Below are 23,807 nucleotides of genomic sequence, written 5' to 3' on the forward strand. Positions count from 1 at the left end.
TATGAATATTATACTCTACATAATAGTTGGACCCTCAGGTATTAGGAATGGAAACAGCATCAGTCAACCTCTTACACCTCAGAAGCTATTCTCTATAAGAGAACTATCATCATCATCATCAAGATTCAAAAGGCAGATTCTCAGCCAGTAAAAATGTAAGTTTACACTAAAAAACAGTCCGATCTACAGGCCATTAAATACTAACTTCAATGTTTAACCACACAGATATGAAATGCAAAAAAGCAGGAGAAAAAGTAATGATTTAGGCCGAATCAGAGACAAATAGAACTTCATATAGACTGAAATTTCTAGTCTGAGAACTAAGTCCTATCAGTACTTTTCCTGAAATGCCATATTGTCAATGTGTTTGTAGCTACAAACCCCTTTTCAACTATAAATAAAGCAAGGTACAGTTTTCATGTCTCCACTTACGCTTAGATTTTTAAGGCTTTTCCAAAAAATGTCTCTCCTCACTTCCAAAGCAGTGCTTTTGACATTTACTGTCAAAAGACAGATTAAGAGGATATACCAAACACATATTGAACTGATATATTATTAAGACTAACCGGATATATTAAGACTAACCTGGGAACCTGGGATCAGCAGATCTACTGTCAGCACAGGAGCCCTGGAGCTACTCCCTAAAGGTAAGTCTCCATTTCCACAAATTCTGACCACCTCTGTGGATAATGATGACATCTCAGCCTAGTAGAGTTGTAATTTTCCCTTTCAGGCCTTTTTTTAACCCCTTTGAGGCTTGTTAGCCTCCTCTGCATACAGCATCTGGGATGCTGGACAGAAAGCCACTTGGTCGCTATCCGAGGGACACAAGTTTCTGAGTTAGTTTTTAACCATTTCTCATGAAAGCCTAATGTTTATTTAAAGAACCAACACTACTCTGACACCCATTTCTCCAACTGCATTCCTTTCTCATTCTTCTGTGGTTCAGCAGAAGTACTGCCAGTACAGTGTATTCTAGAGGGTGGTATTTCTTCTGGCTGACAACACTGGCAGTATAATCCCGTCACCGCAGACAGTCACGCTTTTTTCTTAATAGATCCTGAAGCCTTACCTTTTACAACTCATGGATTTGATACCAGAAGACAAAAATGTTCAGACCAAAGTATGGAGAAATGGGGTGGGGAAGACAAACTGGCCACAGCCACTCTTACATTATGTATCCTACCTGCTTAGGTTCCTATTAATCAAAGATGATTGGCAAAATCATCCCGCTACTCTTCTGTTTTCATTGCTGCCTTGGCTAGCAGAACTGCTATTGCGTCACTGACAAAGAAATGCGTTCTCACTGAAACAAAACCAATTCCCTCCTGCCCCCCAGACTGCCACTGAGACAATCTCTCTCCATTTAAGCCACGTGCTGTAATGCAGCTTACAACAAAGCTTCAAAAATTCATTAAGGAATAGCATTGTCCACATTATACACAATTCCCATCTGTTCAGTAGTTTCCTACCTTTGCTCTTCCCTCGCGGCCTAGGGTGCACCTCTATCAATACTGAATGCTCCACTGAACAGGGAATTTTATTCCAGGTTTGTGCTACTCTGTCTGAGAAAGTCCCAAAACCTTGTCATGTTACAGAAGACACACTAAGACAGAGTATATGGCTACAGCCCAGGAGTCTGGCGCTCTCCTTCCATTCATATTTTCAAAGTAAATTTTCATTCTGCGAGGTGGACAGCTAAATAATTATTTCTTGAGATATTATTGTCAATAGCTACAAATAATTGCTCTGCATCTTCCACGTGTAAAAGTTACAGGTTACAACTATAAAACAAAGTTTATTATGAATTAATTTCTCCTGTTTAGAGTTTTATTTCAAAGTAACTTGATGCTATTTTCATTTGTGTGGGACAATCAGAAGAACTGTCATTCACAAAAGAACAGGAGCATAGTGAAAATGGTGTTAATTCTGGAGGAAAAGCATTAGCTGACTAGATTCTCATTATCTGTAAATAAAAAAAAAATCTGTCTTGTGTGAGGTACTTGTTAAACACAAATCAAACACCTGTCACCCAGCTGGGCCACGCGTGTCACTGCTGAGCCATCTGCAGGAACACATCTTGTGCCAGTTGCTTTACTTAGTGTGGCCTGGGAACAAGAATCCATTAGACAAAAAGTCAACAGTGGAATTAGCAGCACTTTTTCTTTTAGTGCCCTTCCACTTACTTGCTTGACTTCTTGTGTTACTATTTTTGGGAGCCTCATGCCAGAGAAACAGTGCTGACTGCTGATTAGACAAGACTTGGCCCAGCATCAGCATGTCACATTAATTTAATCGGTTCAGACTTGAAACATGCAGTATGGATCTTAGGTGTTTATAAATATGGGCTAGCACTGAGAACTAAAAAAATAAAAATACATTCTGGTTCACAATACCTGTGAAGGATTTTGCTATTCTAATAAAACGGAATTTTTATTTCCAACAAATTGGTATCTGTGAATTTAAAAAAGCAATTTACATTGATTTGGAATATAAAACCCGTGCTACAATTTTAGTGCATTTGGGGGCAAGAAATATATTCATTGACATTAAAAATATACATATGAACTGCATTTATTTAAAGTTTAATAATGTAAGTCACCCACTAAAAAAAGGTCAAAGGAGAGTTTACAGGCCACAAGTCACAGCAGCCAACAGTATTATCTACAACCTCTCTATAATTTGTACTATGTATAAATTTTTTACTGTACGAAACAAAGAATTTTTAAAAAAAAATCTAATGTGCTAGTCATAATAGGAGTTATCATCCAGGCAGAAATTGTATATTATATATATATATACATATATATATAATAAATTATATATAATTTAAATGAAGCACAATAACACAAGTAATCCATAATTATCCTAATACAGATTAATGATTCATCAGATCAAAAAATCTAGTATTCTGTGAAGTTCAATACCTAGTGCCTTAAAAGAAGACAAACAAAACTAAGCAAAATGTGTCAGACAAGATGTACAATGTGGCAGTACAGTGAGAAAGTTCCTTCCTCCCCAATTAGCCCATTTCCTGCAACACACTGCTGCCAACTTTTACAGTGCAATAATGGGTACTTAAACTCTGCATTCTGATGAGATGGGGAAAGTTCAGAATATCAGTTTCAAAACCTACAGTCCCTAGCCCTCAAAAAAGAATGGGAAAAAACATACAAGATTAAAATCTATGTGCCACAGAAACCTTCCAGAAAGAATCCAATAAATACAATTTATGAACAATTGAAGAAGGATCCTCAAGCCTCCCCTGCCCTTTCAAGCCCCATAAGGTCCTGACTGAAGCTTTTCAAACACAGTTAAGAACCCCAGAGCCAAGCAGACTCACAGCTAGAGTATTCATGACTCTGATTAAGGAACAAAGGGCTGCATTTAATGACTGCATTATTTAACAACTGCATTATGTTTTACTTCCATGTTACATAAGGGCCTAACAAAGGCCTGCCCTGCATGGCACCATGCCACACTCTGCTTTGCTCCCTGCATCCCAGACCCCTGGAAAATGAATGGTGACCTTTGGTGGCTTTGTCCACACCTCACATCACAAAGGCGGCTGCTGCGCTCCAGGCCCCAGGAGCAGCCACACTCTGCTGGTTATTGCAGCTGCAGTGCAAATCCCAGAGGGTACGTGTACCTCCCACTCTTATCTCACCAGTGTCACCCGCCTGCAGGAGAGCACGGCTTTGATGCCAAGCAATACAAGCAATGTCTGGCTCCAAAATCACATTTGTACTTCTGTTCTACTGAGACATACTAATCTGATTTTGAGGGAACCCACGAGGGCACAGAAGACAATGCTATAACTTTCCTCAGATGGGACTGAAGCATATTTCCTTTCCCTCAAAAAGCAATGATTCTTTACTTTAAAAAATGAAGTCTTTGCTCACCAACACCTACAGCAGTCACCAGCACCCTTCCTTCCAGAATGGAAATAACACCCAGCAGTGTCACTGCATGCCAGGTAATTTGATTCCACAGAGCTTTCTCTTGAGAACTGAACTGAACTGCTGTCGTTTAGCTTTAGCAATTGAAAAACCAGGGAGCTCAACAGTTCCTGGAGTTGTGAACTGCAAAAATCACCTAATAAGGCAAAAATAAGTCAGCACAGCAGACAGCTCTCTGGAATCAAATTTATGATCAAAGGCTATTCAAAACACTTACTTGTAATGCTGAGGAGAGAGCAAGAGCAAGAAGGCAAGAACCATACATGCTGAAGCAGTGAAACAAGTTTTGGAAAACATAATAAGCTAAAGTGTATTTTCCAAGTAAGATAATTTATTTTATTTTTAAGCATATTTATGTATGACAAATCTATTGAGACCTACTATTTTCATATGTGTCTGTCTCTTAAAATCAGATGTATATTATTTTACACTGAAAACAGAAAAAGAATACAAAATTTGTAGAAAATTTGGTGCTGCAATAGATGGCATCCAACTGCCTGATTTACCATCACCAGCAATTCTCAAGCTCAAGGTTTTAAACTTAGTGGCAATAAAATTTCCAATTATACCACATTCTTATAGCTCACAACTCTCTTACTTTGAAAAGATTTCTGATGTCAAATATTTTTCCTATGTTACTGATTATATTATTTTGTTTCTGTTAGAGACTCCAGAGCAAAGCAGCGCAAAGATATTTCAAAAGTTGTATAACTAACACAATTTATGTCCATACATGATTTAAGAATATTGAAATATAACTGATTAGCAGGGATGGGATGGCACTCATAAATTGGATGGCACTGAATAAAAGACAGATAAACTGAGTAAGATGGCTTTAGGCAGTACCTATCCAGTGCTCCACAAGCATTTTGGAAGTTTTCTCAAAGATGCTGATGAGCTATTTCGGAAATATCCTGATCCCTGTCAAGGATCTGTACAGGACATGAAATGTGGAAGGCAATATGTCCAGAGATCTTTCAAGACAGCTGCAAGGAAAAGACTGCATTACTGAAAACTCAACACCAATGTCTCCTCAGATTTGTACACTTGCATGAGTGATTAATGCTCCAGAAGCATATGCTGAACTGATACAACAGGCCAAATATCCATGGCTCTTCTGCAAAGTCAAATATGCCCTGGAAAATTCTAGAGTTTGCATGGTCTGGCTGGAATGATGAGGAAAGCAGATCAATGGTCACAAGGATGCTCATGATGAGGTTTTGATTTGGATGTACATTTAACAAGTTTCCATTTGTGGATTTCATGACACAGCTGGCCCTGAAATCCTGACCCTGTAGTAACTTAGTACAGAGATGGGTATTAAAAACATCTCTGAAAGCAATTTGAAGTCATGTGCTACACTAGCATGGACTTCTGTTTTTTTTTTTTTTAATTTTAAGGTCATGTATGTAAATTAAATCATATTGGAAAACAAATCATTAGACATTTCTAAGCCTCGTTTTATATTGAAAAAAATCTTATAATGCAGCCATTTTCAAACTCATTTTCTCAGGTACCACTAAGGGAAAGGAGAACTCTTCCCACCAGGCAGTGCAAAGTGGACTGTTCAGGAAGCTGTCTTGATAGCATTCATACCACAAATGATATCTATATCACATTTCAAGTAGCCTTTTTCTAATTATTTCCTTACCTGTTCCAAATACAAAGAGAACTGTAGTCCAAAATGATATTCAGATTTATCAAAACTGAAATCATAAGTGTTTGGTTTCCAAGTCAGCTAAAACTGAACACAGCACAGTGAAATTGGACTTGAGAAAACTGAAGTTCCAGACACCCATAGGACACAGTTAAATTAGGAAAAACAAGACTACAAGGAGCATTATTTATACCACCACTATTATCTTCCAGCTCACAAAATATGTCACTTCATGCAAATTTTGTTGGCTCATCATCACACATACATATGCTTGAAAAAATAGGATCAATCCTTTTACAAATACCTGCTGAACAGTTTCATGTAAAACTCATTTCATGTAAATCTCATTTTCAATACTCAAGTTACAAATAGCACTTAGAGAGTTGGCAGATCTCTTGAAATGTAAACTTGGTTTTTTCTCTAGTCTGACTTTGATCTCCATCACATTATACATGTGATTTTACATGATCTCTGTCACTATGAGTTGTATGTTGTGAATTTTATACTATGAATCATGAGAAAGCAATTACTAGAGAGATTTGGATAAAGGGGACAAACCCAGTTTAATTTGGTAAATATTCTGAATATAAATCTAAGTTGTGTAGAAATAAACACTTTTTGATTTACATAAGCATGTCTTTCTTTTTTAGTCTAAACTATTTTATTAATATACTGCAGGAAGATCTATAGAGTGTAGTAGCAAATGCACAGCATTGAATATCTCAGTGCTTCAAGCTTATATGCAAGACCAGATATTCTAAAAAGCTTACTCAATGTATTTAATATTTTAGGAATAGTGTTCATAATCTAGATTGAAAAAAATCAATGCAAAAAATTAAAACAATAAAGTTAAGCCATTTGAAAGTCAAATATTCAAAATGAATGTTGTCACAAGTATTTCACAAAGTGGAGTTTGTGGTCTCCATCATTATCAATTGTATCATTGTATCATGAGGAAGCAATTACTGTAGAGGTTTGGATAAAGGGGAATGGACAAATCCGGTTTAATTCGGTAAATCTGAATTTTCTCATATATCTTACTGCCTACATCAATTTCATTTTTCAGAATGTAGTCACTGATGGAGAAGAAAATTATTTTCATAATAGAAAAATTAGAAAAACATTGAGTCTTTTGACTCCTTTGACCCTTACTGCCATCAGCACATTCTCAGAAGCATAAGACGTTTTTAGCTAGCAGGACTCATAGCACACATAAGAATTCTTAAGGTTGGGGAAGAGCTCTAGGATTGAGTCCAACCTAACACTGACATCTCCACTGCTAAACCATGTCACCAAATGCCACATTTTTGGAACACTTAGAGGAATGTTGACTCAAACCTCTTCCTTGGACAGACCATTCCAATGCCTGATCACCCTTTTGGTGAAGAAGTTGTTCCTAATATGAAATACAAACATCCCCTGGCGTGACTTGAGGCCATTTCCTCTTATCCTGTCTCTTACTACCTGGGAGAAATAAACAACATTCTCTACAATCTCCTCTCAGGTACTTGGAGGGAACCATAAGGTCCCCAACTCCCCAAGAGGCCTTAATTCTTTCTATCAAAATACCTGCCCCAGATGGCAGCTTATCTCTCAGAACCAGGAACTCTCCTGCTAAACTTCTCAAGTATGCAGAGATTGTCTACCCACTAAAACGTATATGCCAAAATGCTTGAGAAATTCACCACGACTGTCAAGGCATCACAGACCAGCAAAAAATAACCCTGTAACCCAAACAGGACTTGATCACTTAGCATCCAGAACTTAAATAAACTTTCCGTTTGGAGCTTCATTGCCATGGTATTATAGAGCCAGAAGCAAAGAGAAGGAAAGGATTTAACTGACTTGGATCAGTGACACAAGAAGTGCAGGAAAAAGAAAAGTCAACTATACAGAGGAAAATTAAACCCAGCTTGTTCAAGTTTACAAAAAGCTATGAAGGCAAGTAAAAAAATGAGCTCCCTGTAAATGAGAACACTGAGATCAGGTTTTTTTGAGGAATTTTTTTCCTCCCCTTATCCTCAGAAAATGTCTAACACATTTTTAAGGCTTGAGGGCTTGATCATGGTTCATGGTTCAAAGTGCTGTCAGACTGTTTGGAAAGCCTGGAAATACATCATATAGGGAGGATCATAGACTCATAGAAATGCCTGGGTTTAAAGAGATGTTGAGAATCATCTAGTTCCTACCCCTCTGCCATAGGCAGGGATGCCATTAGACCAGGTTGTTCAGGACTCCATGCAACCTGACCTTAAACACTTCCAGGAATGAGGCGTTTACAAATTCTCTGGGCAACCTGTTCCAGTTCCTCACCACCCTCTGAGTAAAAAATTTCTTCCTGACATTTTATCTAGAGCTCTCATATTTCAGTTTAAAACCATCCCCCCTTGTCCTATCATTATCTGCTCTTGTCAAAGGCAGCTCTCTCTCCCCGCTGTAAGAAGTGGAAGGATCCATCACATGACATGCTTTGTGCAGAGCCACAACACCAAACACATGTCGTGCAGGTCTGTAATAATCCCCCAGTGGGTGCTGTGGAAAGGACCTGCATTCAACCTGCATGGAAGTAAGAGGACATTATGACTTCAGTTAGGGAGAAGCCTGTGGGTCACACAACAGGAACATTGTCTCTCTGTTTCAGTAGTACAGGAACACTGGGAAAATCATTAAACTTTTTAATGCAGAACTACTTTACAGCAATTTATAGACCTTGCTCAGGTTATGCCAGTGATGTGACCCTGTACACTGCAGTGATAGGTGAAAACCATTCTAAATGGCTGAGCAATCAGTTTTTGTTGCTCTAATGAGTCTAACTGCTAGTTCAGGATTTCTGGAGCAGATAGGTGACTGTCATAACATATCTTAAAGCAGTCCTGTCCCCTCAAACCTCCATTTCAGGGACAGGTTTGATTTCTCACACCATAACCAGCACTCTGGCTACAATCCAGTTATACTAAATGACTTCAGAAGTGTATCCAGTGGCAGTTTCCCTTGCTAATCACCAAAAAGCAGGCTAACACAGTGCTTCCTTCAACACATTTTTTCTGTACTCACAGCCTTTTTCTGTACTCACTGCCAGAAGGACAGAGCCTAAGGTCTTACACATGTAGGGATTCCGACTAACCACAACTTCCAGTTGCTCTTGTATCATGGTTTGACAGATATGTTGAAGAAGTGTGCCTAGAAGGCTGAGCTACAAATCAGTTCTCATCGCAGGAAAGGAATCATGCCACTGTATTCCATCTCTTCTGATAGTCTAGAAAGGAAGCAAATTTCCCTCCAAGGGAAGCCTACTACCCTCTTATTTTAGAATTATAAATATATACCTCAGAACCATCTCCTCTGATAACTCAAGAATTTGTCCTGTTGCCCCAAGTAGGTTTTACTATTTAAAAGAAAAATCTCTTAAGACAGTTTGATGAAAAATGATGGGGAGAAGGAACTAGATAGGTGGACATCAAATAGACAGTTACATATGTAATGGTGCTATCTACTGTTTTGTGACTTTGGGGGCCTGAGGTAGGGCTCCACAGGATTCCTGACTCTCTAGATTAGTCATAAGCACCATGACACTGACTTCTTTTAACCCAAAGGCAGATGAGACTATAGGCATCTTGTGGTGTGCCACCAGTCAATGAAAACCTCATTTTTTACTTTGGCAGCTTACAACAACTGCATCAGAAAAATCCACAAAACTGCTGAATTATGACCAGAACATTTCTCTGGTTTCTTTAGAGTGTTAAGACTACTCTTACGTTACCACAGAGTCAACAAACCTTAAACTCTATTCTCTGTATTAGCCTTCAGCAGATCCAACCTCTTTACTGGAAAGAGCCTCCTAGAAGTCTACACCACTTTCTTGTGCACCTATTAGCCAGCAGGCTGTGGCAAAACCGCTGCAGTATTTTGTGAATGGGAAATTACGTTGTCAGTGACAGTATGTCTTGAAAATGACAGAAGGTAAAGTGTCACATTTGAAGACAGACTGAACAATTTTCACACGTAAGATCCTTGAAAGGTTTGGGAGTATTATCAAGAGCACCTCTGTTCTTTGAAGCCTCAATCTTTAGTTAAATTTTAAAAAAGAGTATAACTTATTTTTCCTTCTTCCTGTTTCTAGCTAGTGACTCAGGGGCACACCTGCATAATGCTCAGAAATACACAGTGCAGAAACATAAGAAAATCCATAATAAGCAATTTAATATCTCCAACAATACGTAACGTGTGCTGATGGATTTAAGAAGATAGAGGAACAGCAGTAGCTTCTCAGAATGCTCTCCCAGCACTGCACAGTCTGCACCTCAACACACTGAAATGTAGGAGATGCCTTGGCAAACAACAGTGCTTAGAGTATTTTTATCATAGAATATGTTGACTTGCAAGGGACTCATCAGAATATTCAAGTCCAATTCCTGGCCCTGCACAGAACACCCCAAGAATCCCACCACGTGCCTGATGGTGTTTTGTCCAAATCCTTCTTCAGCTCAGACAGGTTTGGTGCTGCTCCTCCACTTCATTGCCTTTAATTCTATGTACAATGTTAGCATCCAGAACACCACACATAAGGGAGCACAAAAATAAAAGATTCTACAAATATCTATAGTTCTTGATGCATCATCTGGGAGAGAACACTTTAGCACCTTCCACAGCATGAGGAAAATATTTCCAGCTCCAGGAAGGAGCTAACGCACACAGCATTGCACTTCTCCACACAAACATGACGACTCAGGCTAGCAGAAGCTGGATAGCTGGATCTCAGCTTCTTCATCTAGCTATGCATGTACAAAATACTTGGCTTTCATTTTTTATTTGAATAGTTTAAAGCTTTGACAGTTTTGTATTCCATGGTAGTCCATTTTTAATTCGCAGTTCAGTTGTAATTTGTATTTCATATAGGCTGAATTAAAAGAGTTGCAATGTTCAGAAAAAGTGCAATGTCTGGATATTAAATAAGATCTGACTGTTGAGCTTCATGTAAACTAACAGGAGCTTTGGGATTTGGCCTGACAATGAATTTGCAAGGCGCTTAGCAAAAAAACCCAAACAATATTAACCATGGAAACTGTAATAATAATAACAACTTGGACTAGAAAAGCATCGTAGCCTGGTAAGTTTATAGCAAGATAACATCAGAGTAGGAGCTATGGAAAGAGCCAAGGGAAAACAGCTTCATTCTTGATCAATCTCAATCTACAATGCTTTACAATAACTCTTTCCATTAATTCACATCTAGGAGCACAGTAAAGTAAAACACTGTCTATCTCGATCAAAACAAAGGTTTCTCCAGTCAATTACAGGACTACAGTTATGGCAACAACAGATGTCTACAGAAAAATATAACAGGGCAGCCATAAAGACTCCTCCTGTGGCTTTCCCAGATTCCAGCCTCTTGAAGTACAAGCAGACTGACACACTCAATTTGAATTTTACTCCACTAATCTTCTAATACATTTTCAGACTTTTCATGGTCTGTGGTAGTATTCAAACTGTAATATTGTAGCAGGAAGAATGAGCCTATCTTTTCTTTCTACCCTTTTTGAACCTGCTATTAGATAGGTTTGATGCTCTAATTCACACAATGAAGAATAAAATAAATAAATCAATTCCTATTAATCTCTTCTGCTCCATTCAGGACTGTACAGTGAACAGAACATGACATTTTTTCTTAACTGTGCCTTTTTCAGATGGTAATCCACATTGTCAGACTTTAATTGGAAGATGTCTGGTGCTCTTGATCACTCTTGACACCTCTGAATCTTTTCTGGTATTATTAGATTCACACTGAGGTGTGAGAACCAGAACTGTATACATCATTCAAGTTGCAGTATAAGACAGATGGATTCATTAAAAATTGTGACATTAAAACTCTTTTGCTTTGTTCCCTATTGTCTTCCTAGTAATTTGACTAGTGCTAAACACTGAGTCCATGTTTTCCTTGCTCTGTAATTCCAAGATCACTTCCTGAACAGTAATAGCTAGTCCAGTCTGGCATGAAATGCATAATGCTTCCTTTGTTTTCCTCTTCATCTGCATCACTTGCCTATTGCTTTCTCTGAGTTTTACATACCTCTTGACAACTCAGCTCTTCAATGTTGTGAATTCCTCTGAACATCTTTGCAGCCTGTTCTCCAATTTTCTACCAATATGACTTAACATCAGCAAAAAATACCTTGATTTTTACTCTTAACTTTGCAAATATACATCTACCTCCCATTTTTAAAATATCACAATTTGAGACAGAAACAGTAAATAAAAATAAAAGACAATTTCATAATTTTATGTCTTGTAAACCCACAGATTTTAAGCTTGACATCAACAAGCTGTTTCCTCAGTGTTGAGGGTTGTCTCTATACTGAAGATTCTAGATATTAGACTTATAGTCTTCCTCTAATATAGGTAAGTAGCACCGAACCCAATAAGTGCATACTGCTGTCTTATTTTGCATGCTAACATTCTGAAATGAAGTGAAACTTATCCTTGAGTACAGCAGTAGGCTGGCATGCCTTCTTAGCCATGGCTATTCCAAATCTTTGATTAAGAAGTCAGTGTTTATCTCAAGCTCTACCAAGCAGACTGTTGAGTGCACAAGAGCTCTTATCTAAGCTTGCAGACCACAAACTGAGCAGGTAGAACACGTAGCTTCCTTTAGCTCTGTATATAACCCCCACTTCTTGGGAAAAAAAACCCACAAAACATGCACATCTGCAGAGAACACTATTGATCCAAACAGCTTTTTCAGTGGGCTACAAAAAAATGGCAGTGGAGGTAAGACATTAATGTTCTAACAGAAATGCTCTCTCCTCCCATTTCTGTACATGATTACAGAGAAGCCACAGCCACAATGAACACTTCCCATGAGTTACAGCACAACTCAACAAACAGCAACATACCTTTTCACCAGGCAGACCTGCAGCACCGTCCGGCCCTTTCACACCCATCTCTCCCTACAAAACAAATTGATCAATTAGAAGCTCCACAGACTTCTGAGGTTAACAACAGCTACTCAGGTCATATCAGACTCAACAGAAAAGCATCTTCTACCTGATTTTTTAGTAATGCCACCACTCTGGAGGAGAATGCCTTACATGTAATCCTAAAATCAGCAAAATAAATGCATTTTAAACACCTATGACATCAATTGAGTCCTTCATCAGACAAATACTTGCATATCCACATTTCCATAAAAGAAAGTCCAGTAATTTTAAAGGAATTCATACCAACAGAGGACTGAAACCAAGAGGGTCCATTTTCACTCTACACTGGGAAAGTTCAACGTGTAATACAGAGTTGTACCAAGTCATGTGCCTTCAATATTTTTGAAAGGCATTATTTAATTTCTCTCTCCCTACCTTTTATCCCCTTAGAGAAACCAAACCCCAAATCATAAGCAATCTATAAGAAAATTTTAGTTTTCAGAAAAAAATGACTGACTGGTCAGGAGAGTTATGGAAGATCCCAGCAGCTGTAAATTGAACCAGAAGTCTTAAAAATTACATAAGAAGACATCAAACTCAGCAATGTTGCTAAATAAAGTATAAGGTTTAAAAATTAAAAAAAAAAAATCATTTGGATGCCAGAGGAATACAACAAAAGCACTAAAACCATGTAGTGTTCATTTAAAAACAAAACATTAGGTGTGCCTACTTCTACCAAGAAAAGAACTTTCTTCATCAAGAATAACATTATAACTCTGGTCTGAAATGAAGTTATTAACCTTTCTGAAGCTGAGAAAGGAGCAGTAAGATTGGCCAGAAGTACACAACAAGAGTTGTAGCAGAATCATAAAGGTTAAAAAGCCCCTCCAAGATCATCAAGTCCAACCTTTGACTGAACACCATCATGTCAATGAGACCACAACACTGAGTGCCACGTCCAATTGTTTCTTAATGTCTCCAGGGAGAGTGACTCCATCACTTCCCTGGGCAACTCATTGCAAGGTCTGACCAGGTTTTCAACAAAGAAATTCTTTCCAACTCAAACCTTCTGTTGCACAGCTTGAGGCCATTTCTTCTTGCCCTGTCATGGGCTGCCTGCCTGACCCTCACCTGCCTACAACCTCTTTTCAGGCACTGGCAGAGAACAAAAAAAGGTCATCCCTGAGACTTCTTTTCTCCAGCCTAAATACCCCCAGCTTCCTGTGTCACTCCTCATAGGACTTGTTCTTACTGAATGTGCACTGTATGCTCTCACCCAGACCATGGATAAAGATATTAAACAGCTCTGCCTCAAGAATAGACCAAAATCCTGTATTGCATGAATAGCATGAATCCACTGGCACTGTGAGAGGGAAAGGTTACTTTATCGAATCACCCACAGAGTCATTCTCTTATCTATGTGCCCTCTGTTCCCTTCTGCCCCTTGCCAGTATTTTAATAGACCAGTACCACTTTGTTACCTTCAGTAGTGTATTTTTAGACACTGTGTAGTCTAAAATTACACAGCCTGCTACATGCCAGGAAGGCTTTAGCCTGTATGACTTACTAGCCAATTAACCAAGGTATGTTTACGCTTCTGTTCCACTAACTGCAGACAGACTCCCCATCTTGAAGACAATTATTTTCCACTGCAAATTAGATCTGCAAGTTATGCTTCTACCTTCTAGTTGTGATTTTAACAACAAGTGGAAAGGTGGTAGGTTTTCATGCCTTTATGAATATAAATATCAGATACTATAGGAATCTAATAGTATTCAGAGAAACAGTACCACAGACTAAACCAAAAAATATAGGAAATGCATCTTTAATATTTTTATATTTTTCTTAATGGTATTTTCTTTTCCTTCTGCAGGCTTTAAAGTCCTTCACAAAAGTGAAAGATAAGTTGCTGGGAAAACAGCTTTGTAAGGTGGTGAACAGAAGTAGTACAAGGCTGGCATTTATAGGTTGTGAGGTACACACAGTGTAACAACAGCCAAAGGTAGAACCATGAGCTGTAAATCTACTGTCAGAATTTGCTAAGCGTGACAGTGAAAATCCTTTTCAACTGAGCTTCTTGTGGGAGGGCAGGGGTTCAGCCATCTCCAGGAAAACAGAGCTCCATCATATACAGTGCTTTATATACTTTACTGATCATGGCACCATGTGTAGGGTACGGAACATTCGTTTGGTAGTTGGGGTCATCTGTCCTGGCTGTGTCCTCTCCCAACTCCTTGTGCACTGCCAGCCCCTTGCTGGTGGGGTGGGGTAGGGAGCAGTAAAGGCCTTGACACTGTGCAAGCACTGCTTGGCAATAATGAAAACAACCCTGTGTTATCAACCCTGTTTCCAGCACAAATCCAAAACACATCCTCATACTGGCTACTGTGATTAAAATGAACTCTGTCCCAGTTAAAACCAGGGAACGACATCACCAGAAATGCCCAGGTTAAAAAAAAAAAAAAAAAAACACAACAAAAACCAAAAAACCTCCCAGAAAACAAAAAAGTGTCTACTAGCAAAAAGGAAAAAAATGAATTCACATTCAGAGAATATGTTAGGAGAAAGAAAACTCATCCCAAAGGCAGCATCACATGATTTAGAAACAAAAGAAACAATAAAATGAGAAGCTGAGCACAAGTAAAGGGGAAAATATGTGCTTAGGAGCCACACAACTCAGAGAAGACCTGTTTTTTTGTAACTGGCCAGCAAAGTTATCAAGAAGCTGCCTATTTTGTGTATAATATTTTACAAGACACTCAACCAGAGTCTGTTAGTTTCCTTTACATAATCTGACAATAAGTCATGTATCCTACATGTCTGGAATGTTCTGGAGCCTTTCTGCCTCTTCAGGTCTAATTACTGATGTAACAAGGCCGTCATTGAGAAGGAGTGTTACTGAAAACTTGCATAAATGCAGAGTCAATGAGAAAAATGGTACTAAAATCTCAGAGAATGCTGCTTTCAGCACCATCATGGCAAGCACTATTTAACACAAGATTTGTTTGCTCCCAAAGGTCACTGAGCCAATCCTGGGCACAGTCATACTGCACCCTCCATCCAACCCCCCTTCCCCATCCCCCCAAAAAATAAAAAAACCACTCACTGCAATGCTAGGAAGTAATAAGTACTGGTCAATTATTTGAAAAGTTCAAATTAAGTAGCTTTCTACCTGTTTGGTGTACTACTCCTGAGTTTAACCGCCTGATTCATTCAATTTTGTGAAAGGACATTCATAAATGTCAATATACTTTCTTTAGGTTAAACTTCTGGGTGCAGCAGGGTTCATTGACTCTCAGACAGTTCCATGCACAGAGAATCCATGCAACGAGGCTCTTTTTGTGGGAGAACAGAACCAGAAGTGACCACATGCTTTGTTTAGAGACACTACGCTTAGAATGGTAAATACTGCTAATTGGCTAGGAGATTAAATGGTTAAAAAAAAAAAAAATCAGACTTGAAGTCTGCTTTCCCAACTTACTAGCAATAATTGTCAAAATGAATCAGGTCAGGAGCAGAACTGTTTCCCAAACAAATGCTAGGAAACTCCCTATGCTGGTAGTATAAGCTATAACTAAAAACTGACAATTGTTTAATACACTCCAGATCAAAACTTCGTGATGAGATCTGAAAACTGACAGCAGCATTCCATCTAGGTTCAGCTAGACTATAGAAACTCACATGACTGAACTTTTTTTTCACCTAGAAATACAGCTTGTGTCAAAAGGGAAATACAACTGGAGGGGAGGAGTTGTGGTAGGGGGCAATATACTGTCAAGGAATGTTCTAATTTCAACTAGCTGTGTAGATAAGCCTTCTCAGAACTGGGCCCTTTTCAGCCAGATACTACAGTTATAGGGACAGCCCCAGCTGTCTTCACAAACTATTTCAGACCACATGCTAAATGGTGTGTTGCAAGGTAGGATGTTGGGTTAGTACACCTCCATCTAATCTCTGGATTAGGAGAGTCTAGGCATCTTCCTCTCATACAAATGGCATTCCCTGACCTCAATTCCTATCTCCTGCCTTTGTGGCAGATTTAAATAGTTTATTCAATTTGCCCCCTCTAATAGCACAAGGAAAACATGTTCCTAGACATGTCTTAATTCAGCATCCTCCAACAAAATTTAAGGAACAGAGTATGAAAGGAAAACATCTGATACATTGACCTATACTATTAGGAAATTCCAAGCCACACAGCATAAGAATATCATGGTAAGCATTACAGGAAAATTCAGAAAAGGCCCAAGGAAAGGACCAAGTGGCCTGTCCTAGAGACTTGTCAATGTCAGATTCTTCTCTCTTCACAACAGTTTCAGGTGCAAGTGTTGTCAAAGAATATACAGTGGTCATATTTCATACCCTCCTAGTAATGATTGCAAGGATGATTCCACCACACGGGATTCTGTCCATCAGCAGTGATGTACACATAGAAGATGCAAAATTTCTTGTCAGATTATATACATGCCTTCTGTACAGGGCATGGTGACAGGGCTGGGGAGCCATGTGCTTCCCAGGCAGGTAAACTCTGCTCCACAGGTTTGATGAGTTGATCCCAAAGTGGGGCAGCTGTAAAATGCCTGGCAGGGAGCTCACACACAGAGCCAGACACTTACTGATAAAGGATCCACCCTGTGTTCAGGGAAATTCCTTTAAGGAATAACAGAATACATAGAATTCCTATTTAAGAAAGATAAGCCAATGACAAGGTATGAAAAAGAGAATTCAAGTGATATATTACCTTTTCACCTTTTTCTCCTTTGTGGCCTGGCAAACCAGCTACTCCTGGCAATCCTGCTTCTCCCTGATTTTAAAAGAAATAAAATGTCAACAAAGCAGATCTAAAATATATTTGGTTGGGTTTCCTGTCTTTGTCACAAATGCCTAACAAAGCAAATGACTCAATAAATATAGTGCAACACCCAGGAGAAGTATTAAAAGAAAACAAACATTATGTAGAATATAATTCATTCTCAAGTGAAAACATTTACACTGAAGCCTAAATATAAATCTCAGTTTTACCATGGTACTTTCTTGGGTGTATATTCAAACAATTAAATCTTACTGACATATCTAACTTTACTTTTTGGATTTAACTAAATCTGAAATGTACTGGTTCTTAACTGGGAAATACAATGTAAATATGTTACAATACTGCAAATCAGTAAGATTTTTACATGACTGCAAAAAAAACCCAAACCCAACTGTTTTTATATCCAACAGGAATAAACAGTATGATGCATTAAAAAGCAACAGGAAAACTTTATACTTTATTTGGAAAGCAGTAGCATCTCGGTGTAGATTCTTGCTGCATCCCTGGAAGTGTGTATATTTTGCTGGCATGAACAGTCACTGGTGATGAAGTTGTAGCCAGTAACCTCTCCTCATGTGGGCACTAAAAAATAAAGATTTTCTGGTTTTTGGTCCACTTTGGTTAACAGGTAAATACCATCCAACCACTTGTTTTAAGTTACCTCCTGTCTTAATACTCCCGTCCAAACCATACATGAAAAGTGAAAACAATTTCCAAACGGAGAAAAAAGCTGTAAAAAAATCAATTCTAGATATTTAGATCCTTCTGTTCTAAAACTGTTGCCAGTTAAAACTGATATGACTGTCCCACTTCTTTCTTCCAAAAGACAGAGGAATAAAGAGGAATAGAGTCTCCCAAAATCAGAAGTAGTGAAACAGAAAATGTCCATGGGGAGAAAGAAAAAATATAGTACTGCATAGTTGCATCCTGTCCGTGCCCTGCCAATAGGTACAAAGAATAAAAGTCAGTGCTAAGGAAAACTATTTTTATTTCCTTGTAGTTAAATACTTCTGGCATAGATAGTTTGGAAACAAAAAAAAGCCCTGAAGCCAAGATTTACCTGTCTGTGACTCCTGAGAACTGAGCCAACCTGAAGAGATACTACAGGACAAGCCAACAGAACCTGCTAAACTTCAGTAAGTCTCATTAAGATGTAATGAAGTTTTTTTTCAAAACTTCTGTCAGAGAAATTCCCACAGGATTTACTGCTTAGCACAGAAATTAGTATCCAAGTATAAATTTCTTCCCTTAAATTACTGAAAATGTAGCTGTTATAATGGGTAAGGAAGTTGTGAAAAAAATAAGTCAGAAAATGTAATGCTGGTTTTAATATGAAAGGCATTACCAAGTAGTCTACCATTTCTTACATCTTAAACACACATATAAGACATACAAACGAAACTGATGGTGCTGTTAGCTACATAGATGAATGAATATTTATGTGTTATTGATAAAGCCTTTTGTCTTCATATATAATTAAGGTTTGTTTTGTTCTTGCTCTTTTTGCTATTGTGTCATAACTGCTCAATAAATTGTATATTTCCAAGCACCAAGGGGAACATACAGGAATTAAATTCATTACACTTTTTAATAAGCTTATACATTCAAGAAAAAGTCTGCAGTACCATCAAGAATATATTTAGAAATATATTTGAACTATTAATCATTGTTTAAAACTGAAATTTGCTCCCTGAAATTAGACCATGTTTCTTTCATACTTCTGAGCACCAAGCAGTCTTGTTCTCTTCTGTTCTTGGGCAGAATTCTCTTTCCCATCCAGGTAAACTTTCCCCTATCTCTTTGTGGATGTAATGAATCAGTCCTCCTACAGGCTCTGGGGATTTTTTGCTGACTACAACCTTGGTGAGAATGGCACTGTCCACTGCCTCAGAGGAACCTGTTCTTACAAACTACTTAGGACTAGCAGGCCAATAATTTAACTATGTCTTTTTGAGGCTATTTATAGTTTGGCTGGGGTTTTTTTTGTGGTTTGTTTTGTTTTGGGTTTTTGTTTTTGTTTTGTTTTGGTTTTGTCTGGTTTTTTTGTTAGGTTTTTTTTTTATGTGCTAGATTGAGCAAAATAATTACATCTACAAGTTATGGTTCTACTGTCTTCCAGTTTACACTGATTCTTGTCTATAAAAAGAGAGGGAAAAGTGAACCCTTTAAATTAAATCAATGTTTTCCCTCATGTTAAACAATATACAACCATCAGCATGTGCATTGTAAAGAAGAAAGTATTTCATAGAATCATCAAGGTTGGAAGAGACATGTAGGATAAAGTCCAACTATTAACCTACCACTAAAACTTTCCAGTTATTAAAGACCCATTCCTCCCTTTTAGTATATTAAAATAAAGAAAACTCAACACCATCCTATTTTCCTTCTCTTCCACTGTCATGCAGACTCTTTCATGGGCTTTGCTTACTTAATCTGTAAAGCTTCACAAGATGTAACTGTTACTGAAATGGCCTCTGTTGTTGGAAACCATTCTCAAGCCATTGCAGTGATTTGTTTCCTACTCTCTGAGGCTTCTTCAGTTCCTAATTAGACATTAATCAATGTAGAGGAAAGCATTTAAAAAGCACTAGCAGCACCTAGTGCCTTTTGCTGATGTTCCACTGTACCATTTATTTAGGCAGCAAAAAACTATGTACCATGAATTCAGATATGGAATTCATTTTTAGGAGGTAATTAAACTATCACATCTGTTGAAATTTTTTTACAGCTCCTTAGCAGGAAACAATAACGCAATTTCTTTTGTATTAACATTTGAATTTTAACAGATAACTTACCAAGTCTGCAGATATTTCACAACATGTATCTTCTACTGCAAGTTGTGAATTACAATAAACTGCTAGGTGGTGAAGTTCAATCTATTAAGGAACACAAAAGAAATTAATATGAGGTGTAAAAAATTATGTGTTATGGCATGCTTTTTCTTATCTTGGGGTAGTAAACTTTCTCTTTGAAACACTGCATGTTTCTGAAATGCTAGAAAAAGACAAATCAAAAACAATTACATAGCTCCTAATTTAAGGAAAAAATTATACAGTCTATTACGTTGATGTAAATCACATTTTAGATTTCATTTCTTTTCATTTAAGTTGCATCCATCTGTATTGGTTTGCTATATTACACAAGAATTTTAGCCTTGTAGACATCCTCTGCAAACCTTATTTTCAGGAATGTCATTTTCCTTTGCAGGGAACTAAAATAAAGGTTTGATAAACTCTCTATCACACGCATCTATTGCTTTGGACAGACCTTTGCCTAGATATTGCCACCAAATCACCTGAAGAGCAAAAATTACAAGTTCTGTATGTAAAGCTTTTGTTTCAGAGACTTTGGGTGGATTGGAAAGATAAGAAGCAAGTAAAATTCTAACTAGATATTCTTGTCCTCATATTCCTCTCTCTGCATCAATTCTATATCCTCTTAATCTCCCTCTTGCACTTGGTATTGAGAAAAGTGATCGTTGGTACAGGATCTGCTCTGCTGCCTTGGTCAGCTTTAAGCCCACAATGTTTTCCCACAAACGTGGAAATCCCAAGTGACTTCCACTCATAATTATCCAGCTCATACCACGCAACCAGCAGAAAAAACCTGCTTTTCCTGCTGCATACTATTTGGAAATGAGGAAACAGTACACGCATTTCAAATAATGTTGAACTCAAGTCTTAGAAAATAAAACAAAGCATGAGCTTGGCTCCATGATATAAGAGATCTGAGTCCTGGCCAAAGTGCTTGGTGCCCCACAAGAGTGACTCCTCCTGCAATGTTAGCTTGCAGTTAAAATGTGCTGTTTTCCTCTGGAGCCCTACACAGTAGATAACCGCTGAAGCTTTCTGATGGTCACTATAAACCCCAAGGCAGATGCTTTAAACCTGGTAGGTACATGTCACTGTACTTAAAACAAACTGATATTTCCTGAAGATTTCAAATTACTTGCTGTGCTTTCAAATTACTTTCCTCCCCGCATGCAGAAGAGAGCATCCCCGGGACAGAAAATAGCCCAGAATATTTATGGGGTTTCCTTGGGTAACTCTTGCACCAAAGGCTGCAGGAAACACACCTCTGGCCACTTCCTAATCCCTCTCTTTTGGATAAGGGAAACACAACTATGAACAATGTGCCCCTATTTCTACATAGCTGAATTGCTCTAGAAGACCTCAATACAGAGGTAATCCTTAATTATTATTTGGTGTCTCCCCTTTATCAGAGACAGACGAAGTGTAACAGACGACTGACACAAGCCTATAAATAAAACTTTCTAAAAATGAAAGAAAATAATTAGGACTGCAAGTTACCTTTAAACATAAATACTACATCTGTGGAAATAAGTTGGCCCTTTCTTCAAATTAAATACAGAAAAACAGACTCCTTAAACCAGGACTGAGTTCTATGCAGTTACTTTGGCAACAGCTTTGTCTTAGCAGATGCTACATAATTGAATAATGTTTAGAGAAAAACACTTAAGGACTTCAAATTAAGAATACAGACTCAAAAATAATGACTGGGTTCAAACATTTTATCTATGTGATTCTTTACAACTGTGTTAGTAAAAGCATGGCTAAAATATTACTTCAAGTTATCTGTCTGTCCTTTCATACTACTCACATCTACAGGCTTATCATCCGCAGCACGAGAAGCAATCAGTGTCCTTCCCTGCAAGTCAATGGTGAATTTTTCATCAGTCTGCTTTCTCTCAATTAAATTACAATCCAAATAGAGGGAAATGATCCCTGACTGCACGCTAATACCAAGCTTATGCCACTGCCGATCAAACAATGGATAAATTTCTCGACTCTTAAAAGTGTAGTGCAGTATATTTCCCTGAGAGGATTTGGTCATATACTCCACCACCTTTTTTGTACCATCCAGGAGGACAGAGATCTGAAAGTGAGACAAAATGAAATAAGTGGTTACCTAAAAGTTATAAGAAAGAAGCACATATAAAAACCATATATAACAAAAATATGTCAACTACATACACAAGCAAGAATTATGTTGTTAAGCATTCTTCGATGTAACTTGGTAAATACATATCAGCTATAAATCAAAACATGCATTTATTCTATTTTGCAGTCTAAACTGAATAGATTTTGCTAAATTTCTGTCATTCCTGCCACAAATTATCAATTATTTCAGAGCAGTCTGTCTATTTCATATAAACTTTAGCTAAATCCATTAATGAAACATCCATTATTACACGTGCCATATTACATGCAAGAAAAAAAAACTTTTGAAGGAATAAATCAAAGATGATTCTAACCTCTGGTGTGTCATACTGATTTAAAACTTGCCATATATACCAACGCTCTTTCTTGGTATTTCTCCGTACACGGAATGTAGCAACCAGAGAGTATTCTTCAGGAAGCCCATTTGGAAATACTTGCCTGGAACAGGAGGGAGGAAAAAGTTTTCTTGTTATTCTTATGCAAACAAGCACTACTTAAAAGGAATGAACAGAAATAATACCTGGTAAAAACAAGAAGCCAAACACTTGCTCCCACTCATACATATTCACAGGCCTCAGCATTCAGAAGTGTTTCTTCTCAAAAGTACAATTCAGTCTTTTTATAAGAATAAATGACTGAAAGTTTTTAAACTCATTTTTGTTCTAAATTTTTTAGCATCTGTGATTAATATAAATAGGAGTTTAAAAAGAAATGATGCAAAGTGAATGTCCCACATGAAAGTATTTAAAAAACGTCTTTTTCCAGTTTATAGCTTGGGATACTTGAATAAGTTTTGTAGATGATTTGTGGAATAATACCCATCCTTGGAGACTTTCAAAACACAGCTGGACAGGGCTCATAGTAACCTGATCTAACTCTCAAGTTGATCCTGCTTTGAGCAGGGATTTGATCCAGTGACCTCCATGGGCAATGACTCGGACATCTTGAGTATCAGAACATTTGGACTTTAGCAAGCTTGAAAAAAAAATAAGGAATGTATTTTAAAACAAATTATTTACTTTTGTTTGATTTTGTTATTACTTTCTCACCTAAGATGCATCAATGTCTCAAAAATAGTCGGACCTGGATCACAGAATGCACCTCAACACCACTCCCATGAACTCTTTGAAAAGTCTGCATTTCACAAAAAATGAAATCTGCGCCTCAACTCTACAGACTTTGGTAACCATTAAATATACACTAATTCTTTACTACAAAAAAAATTGAAGCTTCTGCATTTCAAATTATTTCTTTTCTAAGACAGAGGTGACAAAATTAAAACCACAGATCTCTACACAACACAGGAGTAGCAAAAGTGTGCACGTTGTTTGCTATCAGTGAGCCATGGTGCAAAAAGCATTTCCTGGATCAGAGTTCAGGAAACCTGAAGACCGCCCCCCCACACAGCAGAAAAATTTCCTCCATTTTATTTCCCACAATCACATGAAGCAAATGCTTTCATTCTAAAAAAATACTGATGAGATTACAATTATACAGCAATGT

The 23,807-nt window shown here is 37.8% G+C and overlaps 1 protein-coding gene across 5 annotated transcripts in view; it reads right to left on the reverse strand.

Moving 5' to 3' along the window:
- Positions 1-23,807, reverse strand: part of COL19A1 (collagen type XIX alpha 1 chain) — a 178,284-nt gene that overhangs the window by 125,372 nt on the left and 29,105 nt on the right. For all 5 annotated transcript variants that reach the window (XM_059842653.1, XM_059842654.1, XM_059842655.1 and 2 more), the window contains exons 5-10: positions 22,619-22,742; positions 21,964-22,239; positions 20,139-20,219; positions 17,800-17,925; positions 17,272-17,334; positions 12,507-12,560 (exon numbers count right to left, since the gene is read on the reverse strand). In XM_059842653.1, coding sequence (XP_059698636.1) covers positions 12,507-12,560; positions 17,272-17,334; positions 17,800-17,925; positions 20,139-20,219; positions 21,964-22,239; positions 22,619-22,742 — 724 coding nt within the window. The remainder of the gene's footprint in view (positions 1-12,506; positions 12,561-17,271; positions 17,335-17,799; positions 17,926-20,138; positions 20,220-21,963; positions 22,240-22,618; positions 22,743-23,807) is intronic.

This window comes from Haemorhous mexicanus, chromosome 3 (genome assembly GCF_027477595.1).
Source record: "Haemorhous mexicanus isolate bHaeMex1 chromosome 3, bHaeMex1.pri, whole genome shotgun sequence".
In the NCBI taxonomy this organism is placed as follows: Eukaryota; Metazoa; Chordata; class Aves; order Passeriformes; family Fringillidae; genus Haemorhous; species Haemorhous mexicanus.